The sequence below is a fragment of the Artemia sp. Qi Xiang Cuo genome, chromosome 9, assembly GCF_049724085.1.
Source record: "Artemia sp. Qi Xiang Cuo chromosome 9, ASM4972408v1, whole genome shotgun sequence".
Classification (NCBI taxonomy): Eukaryota; Metazoa; Arthropoda; class Branchiopoda; order Anostraca; family Artemiidae; genus Artemia; species Artemia sp. Qi Xiang Cuo.
The window spans coordinates 40,875,146-40,895,036 of NC_142802.1; the positions used below are offsets into that span (position 1 = coordinate 40,875,146).

Here is a 19,891-nt window from a genome sequence, read left to right on the forward strand (position 1 = left end):
TTTCATCTTAAACTGTTTGACTTACTTGATACGACCTAAAACATTATCACATCCGTTGATTCTTTGACTTTACTCTTTGATTTTAATCAGTTTTCACTCTTAAAAAGGGCACCAAATTTCTAACTTCCAATCGGATTAGCTCCCTTAAAAGTTTCTATGATATTACTATCTATTAGAGTGCTACACTACCTACGATATTGTTTATATGCCGTTTTGAAAACCTACATGAATACAGTTTTTTCGTTTAACTGAAACTCCCCCTAAATAAGCTCTATAAGTTTCACCTTAATATGCTTACCGTATAGAAGTAGTACAAGCTAGCACTAGTAGTAGTACCAGTAGTAATAGTAATAGTATCAGTAGAACTAATAGTAGTAGCCTTAGCCTCAGTAGCAGTAGTAGCATTAGTAATAGTAGCATGAGTAGAAGCAGTAGCATTAGGATGCAAATATTGTCTTTTGGTTAGTTCAACATGCCCCAGAACAAGCCCTGTAAGTTTCAACTTCAAACGCCAAACCGTTCCTAAAATATTGTTGATACATCCTTTTGAAAACCTGCATACAGATGGCTTGTTGTGATTCAATTAACCTTCCCACCTCAATTCTCCCTGAATATTTCACCTTCATACCCCTAGGCATAGTTGTAACAGTAGTCACAGTAGTAGTATTAGTATTAGTACTAGTATTAGCAGTAACAGCACTACTACTAGTAAAAGCAGCAGTATTGCCTTTTGGTCAGTTGAACATCCCCTTCATCAAGTCCTGGAAGTTTCAAGTTAATACAATTAGCCGTTACTATGACATTGCCAGTATACCCTCTTGATAGCCCGTATATTCGCGTACTTCCTGAAATTGTCATCTTAATATCCTCAGCCTTACAAGAAGTTGCAATAGAAATAGTAGTTGGAATAGTGGTAGTAGCAGTAGCATGCACATGTTGTGTTTTGGTCAATTGACCTTCTCCTTTTAGCATTCTCTGGAAGTTTCAACTTAATACCCAAATCCATTCTTGAGATACGTCCTTTTGACAACCTGCATGCACAAAGTGTGTTTTGATTTAGTTTAAATCCCCCCCCCCACTCCCAATATTCTCTCGAATTTTCACCTTCATACACTTAGCCTTAATAATTCTAATGTCACAGTAGTAGTGGGAGAAGTAGGAGAAGTAGTAGTGGGAGAAGTAGGAGAAGTAGTAGCAGTAGTAGTATTGAAGTAGTAGTGGTAGTAACAGTAGTAGCCGCAGTATTAATAACAATAGTAGCATTCACATCTTACCTTTTGGTCACTTGAACATCCCCCTCATGATAGCCCAGAAGTTTCATCTTGATACGGTAGGCCGTTGCAAGAATATTTCTGATGCCCCCTTTTGATACCCTTTTCATCTTCATACTCTAAGCCTTACACGTACTTGCAATTGAGGTAGTAGTTGGAGTAGTTCAGTAGCAACAGCTGTAAAAGTAGGAGTGGTAGTAGTATTAGCAGTAGCACGCACATATTACCATTTGGTTAATTGATCTTCCCCTTTAAGCATTCTCTGACAGTTCAAACTTAATGCCCAAATCCATTCTTGAGAAAGTCCTTTTGACAATCTGCATATACAGTGTGTTTTGATTTAGTTCAAACATTTTCTGAATATTCTGTCAAATTTTCACCTTCATATACTTAGCCTCAATAATACTAGTATCATATAGTAGGGCTAGTAGTAAGAGCAGTAGTAGCAGTAATAGTGTTGTATTAGTAGTAGTAGTAGTAGTAGTAACAGTAGTAGCAGCAGTATTAATAGCAGTAGTAGCATGTACATGTTGCTTTTTAGTAAGTTAAATATCCCCCACATGCTGCACTGGAAGTTTCATCTTGATACGGTAGTCGTTACAAAAATATTGCTGATACACCTTTTGACAATCTGTATGCACACAGTATGTTTTGAGTTAGTTCAACTTTGTACGTTCTCTAGCGCCACCAGTGTAATGTCTGGCGGCGCTGCTTGAGTACAGTAAAGCGATCAAGTGGTCCCAAGAGTTCTACAAGTTCTTCCCGCACTGATATTTACAACCAATGTGGGTATGACAAGTGTACTATCTATGGTAGAGTAAATGCCACGCTATTTGGCCCAAGGTGCCACGACCTGTGTCACCACTAAAAACTAATAATATGCTTGGAGGGCGACAGTTCCTCCAGTCGATATTATAATGACAATAATTCTCAATACTCCTTTTTTAAGCGCACCAGGGTTCGGGTAAAAATAATCTAATACAGTCGCAGAAACAACTCACTTTAACCTACCAATGTAAACTTCAACATCATTGTCTGAATTTCAAACGGGAACTACGAAGTCTAAACATGAACTAACTGAGAAAATATATGTACACATAGAAAGAAAGGTTGCCTAAGGCATAGCCCAGTGTGAACACGGGCCAATTAAATATATAAAACCACAAAAAATTGAATTTGGATTGTCAGTAAACTAAGAATCAATAACCCAAGATTTAGCTAGCCCGTGTGATGGCTCATTTCTCTTGCAAAATCGTTGCCTTGACAACAAGCTAGCCTCTACGGGAGTTTAACTTATAAGTAAAATTATTTTGTTGGTAAATCTAAGCAAAAAAGGAAAAGGGACAATTATCTGATAAAAAAGGGCACGGGCACCAATGAACTTTCCCCTCGACATTTTCTCAGATGTTCCTTTCAATATACTCAGCCTTGGTAGTAATTAAATAAAAAAAAACAAGTTTTTTAAACTGAACGTAAGGAGCGACATTAAAACTTAAAACGAACAGAAATTATTCCGTATATGAAAGGGGCTGTCCCCTCCTCAACGCCTCGCACTTTAAGCTAAAGTTTTTTATTGTTTAAAAAAATAAAGTTGTTATACAGAGTCAAAATTTATAGTAAATATAGAGGCGTTTAGGAGGGGACACCCCCTTTCATAAACGGAATAAATTATGTTAGTTTTAATTTTTAATGTCGCTCCTTACTTTCAGTTTAAAAAACTTGTTTTTTTTTTGTTTAATTTCTGATCGTTTTTTAGTTAATGCAACTTTTATTTTGGCTCACCGTCATTGAATAAGTAAACAAAATTTGCATAAAAATTTTACTCTTCTTTTGCTAAATGGTTGTCTCTAAATTTGGTTCTGACGTAATTTACAAATTAACTTACGTAACGAACTTCTATATTCATATATTTTTCTTCTGGCAAAAAATACGTTGCAGATAAAGTTGCAGATTTTTGCAGATATGAGCTTGAAACCTATGTAATAGGGTTTTGTGATACGCTGAATAAGAATTTTCATTAAAATTCTTTCACTTTAGGGGATGTTTCCTCTAAAAAATCAGGTAAATTTTCTCAGGCTCGTAGCCTTTGATGAGTAATACTACACTTAATAGAATTTATATATTTAGAACCAGCATTATAAGCCCATTCTTTTGATACATTTATTGACATTAAAATTCCGTTTTTAAAAGTTTCGATTACTATTGAGCCGTATCGCTTGTTTTTTTTTTATTTATTTATTACGTATATGTTATTACGTATATGAGGGAGTTCTCCCCTTAGTCAATACCACGCTCTTTACGTTAAAAGTAAAAAAAAAATTTAATTCACAAACCCCTGAATCACAAAGGCGTTTAATTAGAATAGATAACTCTTTTGAAAGCACTAAAAAAACTGTAGTGTAAAGAGCGAGGTATTGACTTCGGGGAGAACCCCCTCATATGCGTAATAATTTCTGTTGGTTTTGAGTTCTAATGTTGCTTCTTACTTTCAGTTGAAAAAAATTGTTTTTTTTAAATTTAATCTCTGATCGTTTTTTAAATAATGATTGGAAATTCGGCGCCCCCTTCATAGAAATGTCCCTTACCCCAAAGACAAATCCTCCACGGAAAGATTCTCCTGAGTAACACCCTCCTCCAGCCCCCCCCCCACCAGAAAAAAATTCTTCCTGAAAATGTCTGTATACTTCCCAATAACCACTACAATATGTAAGCAATGGGCAAAATTCATATCTTGCAGCCCTTCTCCTGGGAACTGTGGGAGATTAACTGATCTTAAAAGACATATTCCTTTGATTTTCGACAATGCTGAACAAAATGGCTACCTAAAGATTTTAATTAGGTAACTTTGAGAAAAAAATGGGTGTTGGAAGGGGCAAAGTTGCCCTCCGTTTATCGGAGGGCACGCACCGTTATCTTTCTTCGAGCAAAAAATTCAAATTTTCACTTTTTTGCAGATAGGAGCGTGAAACTTCTTTAATAGGGTTCTCTGATAAGCTGAATGTGATGGTGTAATTTTCGTTAAAGTTAATTAAAAATGCAAAATTCCACATTTTTGCAGATAGGAGTTTGAAGCTTCTTTAATAATGTTCATTGATAAGCTGAATCTGATGGTGGGAATTTCGTTAAAAGTTAATTAAAAAAAATAGCAATTAAAACAAAATTTTTTTGTTTAAAATAATTTGAGTTGTGAGATAGTCAAACTTCAGCGCAAAGAGTGAGGCGTTGAGGAGTGGACCAGTACCGTTCATGCACGGAATAATTTGTGTTTGTCTTAAGGTTTAACGTCGTTCCTTACTTTCAGTTTAAAAAAACTTGTTTTTTTTTATTTCAGTTGTGAACATTTTTTAATTAATGCAGGTTTTGATTTTTGCTCACCGTGCATGAATAATTAAAACGAAATTTGTATATTAGTTTTACTTTTATTTGGTTAAATGGCTTTCTCGAAACTTGTTGAATTTTATTTATGAACGTTTTTATTAGTAATAAATATACGTAACTTACGAATTAACTTACGTAACGAACTTCTATATTTATCTATTTTTAATACGTATATTAGGGGGTTTGCCCCCTAGTCAATACCTTGCTCTTTAAGCTAAAGTTTGAATTTTGTTCCAATTCTTTAAAAATGACCCCTTAATCACAAAGACCGTTAATTAGAATAAATAGCTCTTATGAAAGTACTAAAACATCTTTGGCTTAAAGAGCGAAGCATTGACTAGAAGGTGAACCCAATCATATAGCTAATATTTTTTTATTCGTTTTAAGTTTTAATGCTGCTCCTTACTTTCAGTTGAAAAACTTGTTTTTTTACATTTAATTTCTGATTTTTTTTTTTAAATAACGATGGGAAATCAGGCGCCCCCTTCATAGCAAAATCCCTTCCCCCATGAAAACTTCCTTCTTGGAAAGATCCTCCCATATAACCCTCGACCCACCCCCACTACCAGAAAAAATTCCCCCTGAAAACTTCTGTATACTTCCCAATAACCAATACTTTATGTTAACATTGGGTAAATTTCATAACTTTCAGCCCTCCCCCTGGGGGTTTCGAGGGATTAAGTCATTCTAAAAGACATAGTTATAATATTTTCGACCATGCTGAACAAAATGGCTATCTCAAAATTTTGATCGGGTGACTTTGGGAAAAAAATGAGCGTGGGAGGGGGCCTAGTTGCCCTCCATTTTTTTTGGTCACTTAAAAAGAGCACTAGAACTTTTAATTTCCGTTCCAATGAGATCTCCCACGATATTCTAGGACCACTGGATCGATACGATCACCCCTGGGAAAAGAAAAAAAAAACAAATAAACACGCATCCGTGATCTGTCTTCTGGCAAAAAATACAAAATTCCACATTTTTGTAGATAGGTGCTTGAAAGCTCGTCAGTAGAGTTCTCTGATACGCTGAATATTATGGTGTGATTTTCATTAAGGTTCAATAATTTTTAAGGGGTCTTTCCTCCTTTTTTTTAAAATCAGCCAAATTTTCTGAGACGCGTAACTTTTGATAGGTAAGATTAAACTTGACGAAACTTATATATTTGAAATCAGCATTAAAATCTGATTCTTTTGATGTATCTATTGGTATCATAATTCCGTTTTTTAGAGTTTCGGTTACCATTGAGCCGGGTCGCTCCTTACTTACAGTTCGTTACCACGAACTGTTTGACTCACTACAGAAGCGGTAGTTTTAGTGGTAGCAATGGTAGTTGTAGCAGTATTAGTAGCGCGCAAATATTGGCTTTTTTGTCAATTCATCATCTTCCTTATCATTTCCGGAAACTTCCAAATCCGGAAAAATCAGTCATATCTATTTGCGCCCTATTCAAATAATGTGTTTTGATTTAGTTCAAAACTCCCCTCAACATTCTCTGAAAGACTTAGCCGAATCCCCCTCGTCTTTTTGGAAAGAAAAGGTCAAACATTCCCACATTTATCAATGGAATATAAAATTTGTAAACAACAGACGACCTATACTACTAACCTCACTCTTTAATTACCATAAATTGGTCTCTTTTTTATATGAGTTGCTGCGATGTAATTTAGAATACCCGAGATGTTTTTAATGTACACGGAAGGACAGAAAAAGGCATAGCAGGAAGGATCATTCTAAGGAATACACCATGAGATCTCTCATAGGGCCAAACGATTATAATATGATAAAATACATACTTGGCAAACACCATAACTTAAATATAAAAATAAAGTACAAACTTAAAAGACAGCCTATTGGAGCTAAAAGAAAGCACTTTGTATACTAGCCAATTACGAGCCTTACCTTTGAAAATAAACTCAAGTGGTAACTAAGAAGATTTCTGTACAGGTGCTAAAATGCTTAGGTACCAATTTGGAAGTAACTGATCATTCATAATTGGGTTAAGCTTTGTAGAATTTGCTACAAAACTGACTAGAACTGAGTCTACTCTAGTGCTATATTAAATTAAAACTGAATTTTTGATAAAAGTAGCAACACTAGGAATAGCGAATAAGGTGATGATAACTCTAAAGCTAACCCATCTAATGGACCTATAAAATATGTTTGTGCAGTGTTATTTCATAGTATTCATGTCATTTCTAGAAATCTATCATCTCCCTATATTTTATATTTACTCTTTTTTTTATTATTATTTTTATTATTGATATTTGCTACAAACTAGTTTTACTCCCATTTTTTTTAAGCGTTTTAAGTCTGATCACACTCGGGACTCATCCTGAAAACTTTTATCTAACAGCAACATTATTAATAATTATATTCAATTCAATCCACTTCAATTATAATTAATATTCAAAGATACTTGTTTAAAACCTGTTAATAGATAATTTCCCAAATATATAATTGAATTTTTTCCATTTTCAGTGACGTAGTCTAGAAACTCAAAAGTCAAACGTTATTATTTTAAGCAACAGCAATGCGGATACCTTCAATCCATCTCTGTTTCACCACAATAGTCAACACCATGTGAGAGTGTTTAGTAAGGCTTGAACCAAAAGACGTCATAGACTGGAACTGAGAACGAAGTTTCATTCCCCTATCCAGACAACATAGAACTTGATCCATTGAGATGCAGTCTATCTCAGTCAAACCTGAGACAATAACAGCGCCCTAAAGAGAAAAAGAGAGAAAAATAAAAGATGAGAAACAACAAGACTCTGTTATTCCAATAGGAGTTTATACATAATGAAACAAACTCACATACACTGAAGGGGGGCAAAAGTACCAAAAAAAAAAATTCCACGAGACTGGAGGGGTCAAACTTGCCATCAATTTTTGGGCTGGGGTGGAGGAAATCAAATGGTAGATATAAGGTTTACGTTTTGGCAGAAGTACCCATTTTCCACTTGGCATAAAACAAAAATTTAGCCAATTGGAACCTTCAGAATGGGCAAAGGCTATAAAAAAAAACCAATAAAATCTAATAAGAAAAAAAAATAGACGTCATGTCTGAATAGCTAAGCTTCTAATCGCAGCGAACGAAGCAAGCGGAGGTAGGCTACGTCAAGCTATATGTAAGCTTTTTCTGAAAATCCACCAAATTAAAAAAAAAGTAATAGTTGTCTCAATTTTAAAAAGATTTGGCATTTTTTTGAAACATTGCGAATGGAGATTGGTTTTAAGCCCAAAATAATTACGTAAAACATCTTTTCAACATACACTTGTATACTCCATTCTTCAAAATATAATAAATTTATAAATAAAAATGCGAAGTAGTTATAATAATAACAATAATACAACCTTTTAAAGACCAATGATTGAACACTTTATAGAATTACCTTCGTGTATTTGTGTTGGAATTCTGTTTCCTACTATCAGGCATTTTGTCAATTTATTTTCAACCTACTTCTCATCGACCAATTTGTTTCAAATTTTGAAAAAAACTAGCATCCGATGGCAACATACTTTTAAGAAAAAAAAACAATGCAGCAGAGACCTTGTAAAAGTGATTCTTTGATAGCTATGTTTTTTTACTAGTTGCAACTCAAAATCTGAATCTGTGACATATTTTATTGTTGCTTAAAGAAATTGATAAGTGTCCTAGCTCTAAAAAAGTCTGATAAATAGTGGTTCCGGCTTTTAACAGTCATTTTCAATTTCATTTTCTCGGTTCATAATTGATTCAAATCTAGCACGCAATTTTCAATCCGACAAAAATATGTTCTTGTCAAAAAGAACTCAGATTAAATTGTTTTGTTTCTAGCTTGGAGAATAAATCCGTCCCAAGAAGACGGGTTAACAATTTACAGGAACTAAAAGTTGGTCGAATTCCAAAAAGAGCACGTCATAGAAAAACTTTGATGAATGATGAAGAGTAATTGCTTCTTCATTTAGCTCTGATTTGGTATCAAATCCTACTCTTGTTTAGGGACAAAATTTCTAGTTGCCACATAGTCCCAGGACAACTCTAAGTAGGCAGACGAGTTCCAAATTGGCGAAAACTGTTTTCAATACTGATAAGCTCAATATCTGGACTTTAGCTATGCCCGGCAAATTTGACATTTTATTAAAAGAAGTGGATAGATCAAAATGAAAGGTAGTCAGTCTTATTCAGACTCACCTTCTTCAAACCAGAGAAGACAATATTCTTGAAACTACTGTTCTACTTTAAGATATACAGTTAATATTGATCAGCACGGTGCCCGCTTCATTCTCTTTCCGCCCCCTAGAAGGTTCCCTATCAACTTCATTCCTGTGCCGGCAAGAACAGAAAAGTGATAATGCGATTTTCTTGCAAAAAGGATGGCTTAAAATGTACCCGGGCTTGTGGAAATCTCTGTGTTATCCAACGAACTAGTGTTTGCCCCCAGCAAAGGGAAGCTCTTTGACAGAATGTTTTTTTTTTTTTTTTTTTTATCTTGCCAATTATGCCTCTCGGCTTCCCCTCCTCGTCCTTATTCTTACTCACTTTCACAAAACTAAAGATTCTAGGCACACTGGACTTTACCTGGACCCAATCTTGATTGTTACCACAAGCACGAGACAGCCAATTTTCTGTCAAGTACCAAGTTTAATATACGTCTGCGATCCACACCTCTCTCTTAACATCACTATTCCTCAGAGCCTTGAGCTCCAAACAATTCTCTTGACTTCAAATATTTAGTTTCATGTTCATCAGCGAACAAACGTCAAATCTGAACACATTTTCTGATATATACTAAATCAACATTTTTTTGGCCTCAACCTCAAATTCAACCACAAAAAACTCGAATTCAAGTTAAACCTAGAGCGGTAAAATTTTCATATTTGGAGTCATCACATATTTTTTAATCAGTTAGCGAAATAACCATTTGTATAGCAATTTGTATACATTTAATTGCAATTCCTGAAATATCTAAATTACGCAAGAGCATAATTATGGCATTATTGTTTAGTTTTAAGTCACTACGCCGCCGTGCCCCGGCACGGCTACGCGGTAGGCTTGTATATATTGATTCTCATTGTCGCTTGTCTTCTGACCGCAGACAATGTGAGCTTCCTCTTGATGTCACGAGCCGGGCCCCGGCACGGGTACGTGGCAGACTTGTATATATTGATCCTCATTGTCACTTGTCTTCTAACTGCAGACAATGTGAGATAATATAAGATATATATTATACCTCTTTAAACGAGCAATAATTGTATATTTATATATTTATTCATAATTGTTTTCTCAAAAACGGTTCATTTTTTCTTTTTTTTGGCAAATTGGCATCCTGGGATTTTCTGGCCTTCAAAATTGACTTATATAGGTCACGAGTTTGATAAAATTCATTAAGAGCCTTAACTTTGGAAAAAGATTCACGTGAGTGAGGTCATATTTATGAGCACATTTCAAGAGAATAAATTACATCATTTCTCGCTGTCGCTTATCTTCTAACCGAATATTTCTTTGTTCTTCACTTTAAATTTTGACTCGCAGAGATTGTCGTAAGAATGACATCTTGGTACGTTTGTAATTGGTGCCACTTCTGAGGCAAATATGACGTATATGTGAGCTTGAAATGTCCCCATAATTAGAAAGTTACTCATACGGTTTTTTTTCCAAAACTAAGCCTCTTAACGAATTTTCTCAAGCTCGTAACCTATAAATAGCTTCTTTTTTTTCTTACCAGAAAATCCCAGGATGCCAATTTTCCAAAAAAGAATATAGAGCCGTTTTCGAGGAAAAATACATGCATAAATAAATATACAATTATTGCTCGTTGAAAGAGACAAGATAAACTGAAGCTAGATGAGTGTTGTCAAGAAAGCAAGAGCTAATCGTGAACAATTTAAAAGAATCATAAAAAAATAAGACTGATTACTTTTTCGCAAAAAAGGCGAGGCAATCCGATTTAAATTTCTATGGCTAACTGACAAGGCTTTAAAAATGATAACAAAACTCTTAAACAAATTATCGTTGCGCATTGCTTTTTGAACACGTAGGTTTTGGCTGCATAATTTCACAAAATACGCTTCTCAGGTTAATAAAATACAAGGAAACGCATAAGATATTCTTGTTCTTCAATTTTTAACAGAACAAAATACACCCTTTATCTTTTCAAAAACTATAAAATATGTATTTAGTTACATTACATCTTGTCGCTCATTTGACGGATTGAGAAACCTTTATTTGGCAGAGAATGCAGAGTATGCAGAGAATGTGTGCACGCAAACAACTTTGTTGTCTGAGAAAATCAATCATATATTGCACCAAAAAGCAATACGCTACACAATACACTTAGGTTATTTTGCTAATTTTTTCATACGCACTGTTTCATCCGTATCAAGAAAAGCGTTGCAAGAGGGATCAGGAGTAAGTAGATCATGGATTTCATCATTATGTATCTCATAATAGCTGACACACAATGAAATGCTCCGTTTCGGCAACAACTGCAAAAAGTAATAAAGATTTATTATTCTGGAACTTTAATTGAAGCTTTCCAGAAGTCAAGCCTATTAAATTCACAAAACAAACAAAGAGAAACTTTCAAAAAGATGAATAATTGGTGGTTTTGATCTTACTAAGCAGTCAATTCTCTAGAGACTAGAAGAAATCTAAGATTTTTCTTGTTTCCACGTGGATTTGAAGAAGAAGAATGGATTTAAGCAAACTTTAGTATGAACTGCTCAGGACCATCCCTGCAAATTTTTCAATCAAGTTCTGTAAGGTTAAAAGTGAAAAAATTCACAAATTAACAAAACCCATCAGACATCTCAGATACTTATTTAAAGATTCTGAACAAAAACAAAACTTTTAAATAGTAATCTTAGCAGCATTTCTATTTCACTATAGTTATAATTCTAACCAGGCAAAAGTAGAGGGAAGGGAGAGGGAGGTATTCCTTGAGGTTCGTTTGAAGGATTCCTTCTCCCTAGAAAAAGGAGAATAACGTGTTCACCCCAATGATTGAAATTATTTTAACAAAACACAAAAATAACCGAAAGAAAAATATTAAAGCTCTAAAATTTTAGCATCTCTCAGCATTTCTAGATTTATCATTTGCTGCTCGTCAATTTCTTTTAAATCTAGGATTACTAAGAATGTTTCGACTTGACACGCATTACTTCAAGTAAGAAGTGCAAAACTATTTTGAACAGTTAATACCATCGTGTCCAAAATGAAATAAAAACACGTGTCTCTTGAAACGAATGAGTTATAGGGTTCCTAAAAACCCCTCGGATAATTCAACAAGCTGGGTATATATATGCATGGCGGTTTATTTCACGAGAGATAGAGCAGAGCAGCAATGATTGGGACAAAAAAATTAAATTACTATCTAGTCGTTCAAAGACCTCCTGATATAATCTTACTTACCACCTGTCAAAATAAGACCAGATTAGTGAGCCACAAATTACAACATGCAGAAACATTTTATTATTATTATTTATTTTATTATAAAATTCCCGGAAAAGCTATTTTCGTTTTCTCGGAAAATTATTGAAATATCATTTGCATTCATTGTATTTGGGTAATGATTTGTATTTTAAGAAATGTGAGTGGACATCTCTCCCGGAGATTAATGAATAAAAAACACAAGCTTTGAAATTTGAATTGGTACCCTTTCGTTTTTAACCATCATACCCCCTAACCACAGATAAGCCTACCAGTTCATTAAAACAAGCCAAGTTACAAACACTAAAGATCAATATAGATCAATTTAGAAGAAACAGTTTTTACGAAGATTCCATTGAAATTTCTTATTCCAACAGCACACAAATCAAGATTTCATCTTTTTCCATTAGGAGGCAAACAAATTGTTTTGTAGCGTAAAAGCAATTTGAAATTTGACTCGTCAAATATATCTCCTTGTAAAATGTAACCTTTGCAATGTATCTCACATTCACCCCATGTGCGTAATATTTTTCTCATGGCCACTTCCCATAGAAAGGATGGTCGTAGTAACTTGGTAGGGAGTTTATTTGATCAAAACTTCGGAATTATAGTTTCCTTTTTAAGCGTCTAAAGTAATTGGAGGGCACCTAGTCCCCCTACCATGCTATTTTTTGCTCCCGGGCACCCCCGTAACTCCCATGGCATCGGATCAAAATTTGAGGTAGCGTAACTTCCTGGAAATATAAACTGCTAACCATGGCAGAAGAAAATATCATTGAGGAGCAATTCGAGGTGGGATAACGAGGTTTTCTTGCTAGTACCGGCTCAGTGGATCTGATGATGGTCGCCACTGACGGCTGATGGTGACTCCTTCCTCTTTTTTAAGGGACGAGTATTGCCTATCCAAACCGGCCTGACTCTGGCGGGCGGGGTTTTCAGAGTGGGGGAAAGAGAAAAGCAAAAAGAGATAGGCAAGCCCCACCTCAAAATACAAGGCCTAAAGACTATTCCCAGCAACTATTGGAGCAACGTTGTTTTTGGAGGGATAAGGGGTGGGGCAATGGACCTTTTTAACCTGAACTGCAATTTTTTTTTTTAGCCAACCCATAACAATAATAATAATAATTATAATAATTAACTCAGAAAAAGAGAAAAAATAACTATAATAAGACTTTCAGCTAGTAAAGTTCAGAGTAGAAGAATATATAACGAATATTTGAAATGCTAAACTAGCAAGGCGTCCTTAGTGTACCCAATAAAAAATAATGTAAAAGGATCAAAAAAATAAAAATAAATAAAAAAGAATATGGCCTTAAAAAAGGAAAAAACATGAAAAAAAAACAAAAACAACGAGAAAATTGAAGTAAATCACAAATTAAAAGCAGAACAAAGGAAAAAAAATATGTCGTTCAATTATACAGCTAATTTAATCTGATCCAATTCAGAACGTTACGTTATGTTAGTTAGCACATGGACCGACTTATTTATAAATACGTATCTATCAAACGCTAATCTAGAAAAAGTATAATTCCGCAAAAATAAAAAATCACAAGAAATAATTAGAGAAAAAAATATCACTAGGTAGAAAAAAATGGCGGATATAGCTTGTGACAAATTATGAGGCAATAGCGACTCTCCTTTAAGGTCATTCGATACCTTAAAAATCATTTTGCGAGCCTCAGTGTCGGATAACCGTCTCAAAGACAACTGCCCCAATAGCAGATTTTTCCAGCACCACAGGAACTCTCAAAGCGACCAAATAACTCAAGTGATATTTCCTTAGAATTTTGGTAGAAATTGATTGGGAATCTTGAGTCTGTCAACAGCTCGAAAAGCTAACAAAAAGCTAGTTTAAAATAAAAAAAAAACACAAGCTTTTACTAACTGTTAAGGAAAGTGTTGTCTGTTCAATGTACCTACAACATAAATAACATGTCCCCTGTGTCGGCAAGAATTTCAATCAAAGCGGGTAACACCAGAGGGGACTCAACCAAAGTTGTCAAATTTCTCAAATGATAATTCCTTTGAGCTGATTTTTAACGTTTTCCAAGCAGGTATGCTAGAATATTTTTAAGGTCTGGCCTTTCGTGGACTTTAAAAAGAAAGTTCTGCTCGTTTAATATATATTTTAAATTATTTAGAATCAAGAGTCGATGTTAGAATGAGAATTCAATCATTTCTGGAGTTAAAGATTTCTGTTGGAGGAGTTTGAGGTCTTTTTTTTACAATAGTTATTTCTAGAATTTAACAAATTTTTGGTAAACGTTTTGTTGGCTATTCTAATGTGCTATAAAAAATACAATTTCTAATATACCTTTGGGATATGCACATGGCATGAGATTTTTGTCAGTTGATTTTTCTCCTATTTTTCCAACAATGCGCCAGATGCCCACTAGTGGGCATAAATGTACAACTTTTTCTTCTTTTTTTTTACAAAAGCTTGCAATGGGGGGAATAGAAGAGTTTATAGTTGTTAGACAGGAATTTTGGTACAAAAAACGAGAAGAATGAAAAAAACCTAGTGTAATTATAGTCCAAATAAGGTTCTGTGCACATACCCTTCTACAAAAAAGTTGATTTTGAGAGAGGCAGGGGACGTACAATGGGCCCAGTTTGTTCCTTCGATAATAAATGATCGCATAGCTGCATAGCAGATCGCATAGCTATTGAAAGATGACTGTCTACTAAAAAGTTGATTGGAATAGAAAAGGGGGGAGGGGGGGGGGCAAAAGGGTCATGGTCTAAATTAATGCAATTTGCCTGTTTAGACACCAGATCAGAGCTTGATAGTGACCCGAATAGAAATTAGCTTTTTTTTTGGGCAGAGTGAATATCCTTCATTTTTTTTAAGTGTAACAAAACAGTGAAGTTTTCAGTCCCTTGAAATATTTGAAACTGGAGTAAATAATGAATTAGCTATTGCAGAATAAATAACGCAAGATAAGACATTCATTAAAACAAAATAACTATCACAAGCCCAGACGTGCTGAATACGCATGTTCGGAGCAAGAACAGACAGCTAAAACCAAAAACGGTCATTAGTCGTGAAAAAAATCCTAAGTCTTTATTTTCAGTGTTATTAATCGAGAATTACTGATCAGTGTTAGAAGAAAATCCTATCTCTCTTAAAGAGAAAGATCTTTTTTTGAGGTGAGTCTACTAGGAGGCACATGTGGGTCAACTATAATATTATATCATTTCTCTGTTTAAGTCCTAAATGCGAAAATAAAATGAGAAACTCAACAGAAGTCATAAACAAAATTCACTGTAACAGTACTTATCATCAGTTCCAAATCCGTGTAAACATAATCTTCTTTGGAATCTTTAAATTTTCTACTTATTACTCTAAAATGTTTTTACGATACAGCTGTTGAAAATCTTAAGCCCTTTTAGATTTTAATCTAACTTCGATTCGAACTTGGATCCTACTTACTTGAACGTACCTTTTCACTTGAATGCAGAAACCGAAAAACAAAAGCAGGGCAGACGAATTTTAGATAGTCGCCTGTGACATAGACTATACGATTTCACTTCAATTTATACGCTGTAGGCTCTGGCGCAAGGACAAGTTAAAAAATAAAAATGAACGAAAAAGAAGAAGAATATATGGCGCAAGCCATTCCCCAAGAATTATAGGTAACTAAAAGTTTTTTTCGAATATTTCACAAGTTTTATTTAGTTTTTAAACCAAAATAACGATCTCATATATCTTAAAACCCAAAGTATAACCACATCAATAGGTAAAGCAATCACTCTGTTTAAATATTAATCATGCTTTGTCTGTGACAAAATTTCATAAGAAATCCCAGCTAGAAAATCTCAAGATCAAAGCTAAAAGGTGTTTCCCAATACATTAAATAGCTAGATTTGCAATTTACTCTTTCCGAAATCATTCGTCTTACGACTTCATTTTTAAAATTTTCTTCTTAATTTTTTTGCTATATTTACTAAATACCTAGTTAATCAGAAATAGAGAATTTGTTTAAAAAAATTACTGGAATTTACTCCTGAATCTCCAGATGTACTTGTTTATTACAAACAACCCTTGGCCAAAATTAATGTATCAAGAATGACTTTTCGACCTGTTCTCATGTAATTCTATGTTACGATTGCTAGAGCTAAATGAAAATATTCATGACTGCAAAGAAGAAACTAGTGGGGAGGGGTTAGGTGACGAAGGGATACTAGTCTCCTCTCCTCTACTCGAGACCTGCTAGGTTAAATAAGCTAGACTCACAGAAACATTAGGACTTTTTGTATCAAGCTCACCTTTTCGAATCTGTCATAGATATCTCTCAAAGAAAAAGCGACAAGTCCTGTGTGAGACCAGCCTCTGTCATTTCCAAGGGAGTACCCAAAAATGGTAAAAGTCTTGCCTGTATTAGTCGGACCATACGCAGTTACAGTGGTGTTAAATCCTGCAATAGTATTATGTTTGTATGGACATATCTCCAATACATTAATCTCATAAATATATGAGATAAATATATGAAAGATACGTTTATCTTTTGTTCAGTGTATTTACCGCCAGAAACTAGCACTTTTAATGATGAGGATACCTGGGAGATATTAGAAAATGATATGGATCGTTTTTCAGAACAGTTTCCGTCTGATTATTTTATTTTTCTAGGGGATTTTAACAGATATACAGGGGAGGACGAAGGAGCCCATGAGGAGGAGGTGGGTCTCGAACTAGGAAAAACTAATGGAGTTTATATGATTGAGCCGTCGGTTAGGAGGAGGACGAGTAAGGTTGGTCATCGGAGAAAGAATAATTGGGGAAAAAAATTATTGGATTTTTGTGGTAAGCAGAATTTGGTTATTTTGAATGGGAGGACAGGGAAGGATAAAGGAGTGGGGGATTTTACATGTTTTTCGGGCAGATCTCCAAGTGTTATAGATTATGGGGTTGTTAGTCTGGGGCTTCTTTCTTGTTGTGTGGATTTTGAGGTGATGGCGCTGGCTGGGTCGGATCACGTGCCTATTAGGGTTAAATTAGGAGGGGGAGGATGGGCAGAGAGCCAAAAAAAGAAGTTTGGGGCTAAGGGAAAGATGGGTAATGAGCTTGATTGGAGGGAAGGTTTAAGGTTTGATAATGAGAGTGAGGAGAAGTGGAAAAAGGTACTAGTTGAAGACAGAGGGCTGGATTCATTTATTCAGAAGAGTGAGGATATGGCAAGGGAAGGGGATATAGCAGGTTCTGTTGATTTTTTGTCGGGGGTTTTGTATAAGATTGGAACTAAGGTGGCATGTAGGAGAAAAAATGTTAGAAGTACTGGTTTGATGAGTTTTTTTTATAAGGATTGTGAGGAAAAGAAGAAGAAGGTTTTAGTAGCTTTTAGATTGCTTAAGGCTAGTAATACAGTTGATCTGGAAAATAATTTGCAGGTTTTTAGGGACAAGCGAAGGGGATATAAAAGGCTACTTAAGTTGAAGAAGAGACGTTCTGAAGAGGAAGAGAGCCAAAAAATACGGGAGAAATTTAGCGTGAATGATACAATGGAGTTCTGGAAGTTAATTAGGAAATTAACAGAAAATAGAAAGCTGACTGTTTCAGTTCCTCACGCGGGAAACTGCCCAGAATACTTAGAACAAAAATACAAAGAGTTATACACCGAAGAGGACGAAGAGAGAGCTGATAAAGACATGAATAGTTTAGAAGAAAAAGCTCATTTTGAGTTGGAGTCAGAGGACGCTAAACTACTGGAACCGGTTGGACAGGAGGAAATATGGCATGCCTTGAAAAGCATGAGAGGGAACTCAGCCCCGGGTATCGACGGAGTACCACCTGAGCTGCTGAAATGGTCAAGAGCATGGATACTGCCAGTGCTTGCATTGATATTCTCGGCGATTCTAAGTACACCTCTATGGCCACAAAATTGGCAGATATCGATTTTGATCCCATTATTTAAGAACGAAGAAATAAACCTGCACAAGAACTATAGGGGGATAAGTTTAGGAAGTTCTATCAGTAAGCTATTTTGTAGAGTCCTTTTTAATAGGATGGATAAATGGTTGCAGTATAAAGGTATATTAATTGAATGTCAGGCAGGGTTTAGGAAAAACTATAGTACAATTGATCAAATATTTTGTTTACAGGTTTTAGCTAGTAAATATACGAGGCATAGGAAAAATAGGTTATATACGGCGTTTTTGGACATTAGGGGAGCATTTGACGAAGTTTCAAGGAGTATGTTGAAAGGGGTGTTGGTGAATTTAGGATTGCCAATTAGGTTAGTAAAAGTTATAATGAAAATGTATGAGGTGGTTAAAGTAGTAGTGAAGGTAGGTATTTCTTATTCTTGGCCAGTTTTAAGTAATGTAGGCCTCAAACAGGGATGCACTCTATCACCGCGTTTGTTTTCTCTTTTTATTAATGATATTGAGCAGTATTTTAGAAATAGAAATGTCCCTATGTTAAAATTAATGTCGCTGGAGCTGTTTTGTTTATTATTTGCAGATGACATAGTATTGCTTGCGAAATCGGCTCCGGATTTGCAAAAGATGTTAGAGATTTTGGAAAGTTATTTGGAGAGTAAAAAATTAGTTTTAAATATTGAAAAATCAGTTATATTAGTTTTTGGAAATGATGAAAGGGAAAAGAATAAGTTTTATTCTAAAAAGAAAGAGATGAAAGAAGTTAAGGATTTTATTTATTTGGGATGTAAGTTCGCTAGTTCAGGGAAATGGAGTGATCAGGTGCAAATAGCGAGTTGGAAGGGGCAGAAGACTTCATGGGCGTTATTGAAGAGTCCCCTTAGGTATTTAGGATTGGTAGATATTAAGCTACAGAGGAGAATTTTTGAGACGAAGGTAGGCCCAGTATTCAGTTACGGTGGGGGAGTTTGGGGGGTTTGAAAAAGGGGAAAAAACAGAAAGAATTTATTTAGGACATTTCAGGAGACTTTTAGAGATAAGTGGGATATTTAATAATCTGGTGTTAAAGGGTGATCTAGGATTGTTTTCATTGAGGGTAAAAAGATTGATTAGAATGATAGGATACTGGGAAAAGGTGATTGGTTTAGAGAATAATAGGTTAGTACATGCAGCTTATCTGGAAGTGTTGCAGGATAGAAGGAAATGTTCATGGGCTTCCCAGGTGAAATCAATCTTAAATAGTTGTGGGTTATCAGGTGTTTGGAATGAAGGGAAGGGGATAGGGCTGGAAGTAGGAAATGTAGCAAAACTAGTAAAGGGAGTGCTTGAAAATCAGGAGATTCAGAAATGGCAGTGTGAAGTCGCGGCCTCGGTGTCCCTCGGCGTTTTCCGGCAATGGAAGGAGGTCTGGGGATATGATAATTATTTTAAATCGGGTTTAAATAGTGAAGAAATTAAGTGGTATATATCAGGGAGGGGTAACTTTCTAGCACTTGGAGAAAGGAGGAAATATTTAGGGAGGGTAAGGGTAAAGGGCGGTCCTTACTCTGGCCCTATGTGTGGAGAAAATGGTGAGGATCTGCTTCACTTCATGGCCTTTTGTCCTGAATTACAGGATTTAAGAAAGGGATTATTTTTTGTCAATGTGGGGACAAGTGAGTGGTTGGTTTCAGCAATGGGATCAAAAAATTATTGGACAATAAGAATGGTAGCAAAGTATATAAAATTGGGTATGTCACATAGAGATAGATTTTTGTAAAGGGGGTGGGGTGAGTGTGGAATTTATAGTTAAATGTGTGTAAGTTGATTTCGTGTTTGTTATTTTTGTAGTCATGGCCCTTGATAGATGTAACATACATCTATCTATTTATGTTAGTTTAATGGTATTGTGTGCTTTATTATGTTTTTGTAATGTTTTGTAATTTTGCGTTGTTATTGTTATGTAGGCTACCAT

At 35.1% G+C, this 19,891-nt stretch overlaps 1 protein-coding gene across 1 annotated transcript in view; it reads right to left on the minus strand.

Moving 5' to 3' along the window:
- Window positions 1-19,891, minus strand: part of cos (kinesin-like protein costa) — a 171,491-nt gene that overhangs the window by 128,913 nt on the left and 22,687 nt on the right. The window contains exons 4-6 of the mRNA XM_089094032.1: window positions 16,330-16,478; window positions 10,998-11,117; window positions 7,190-7,373 (exon numbers count right to left, since the gene is read on the minus strand). Coding sequence (XP_088950158.1) covers window positions 7,190-7,373; window positions 10,998-11,117; window positions 16,330-16,478 — 453 coding nt within the window. The remainder of the gene's footprint in view (window positions 1-7,189; window positions 7,374-10,997; window positions 11,118-16,329; window positions 16,479-19,891) is intronic.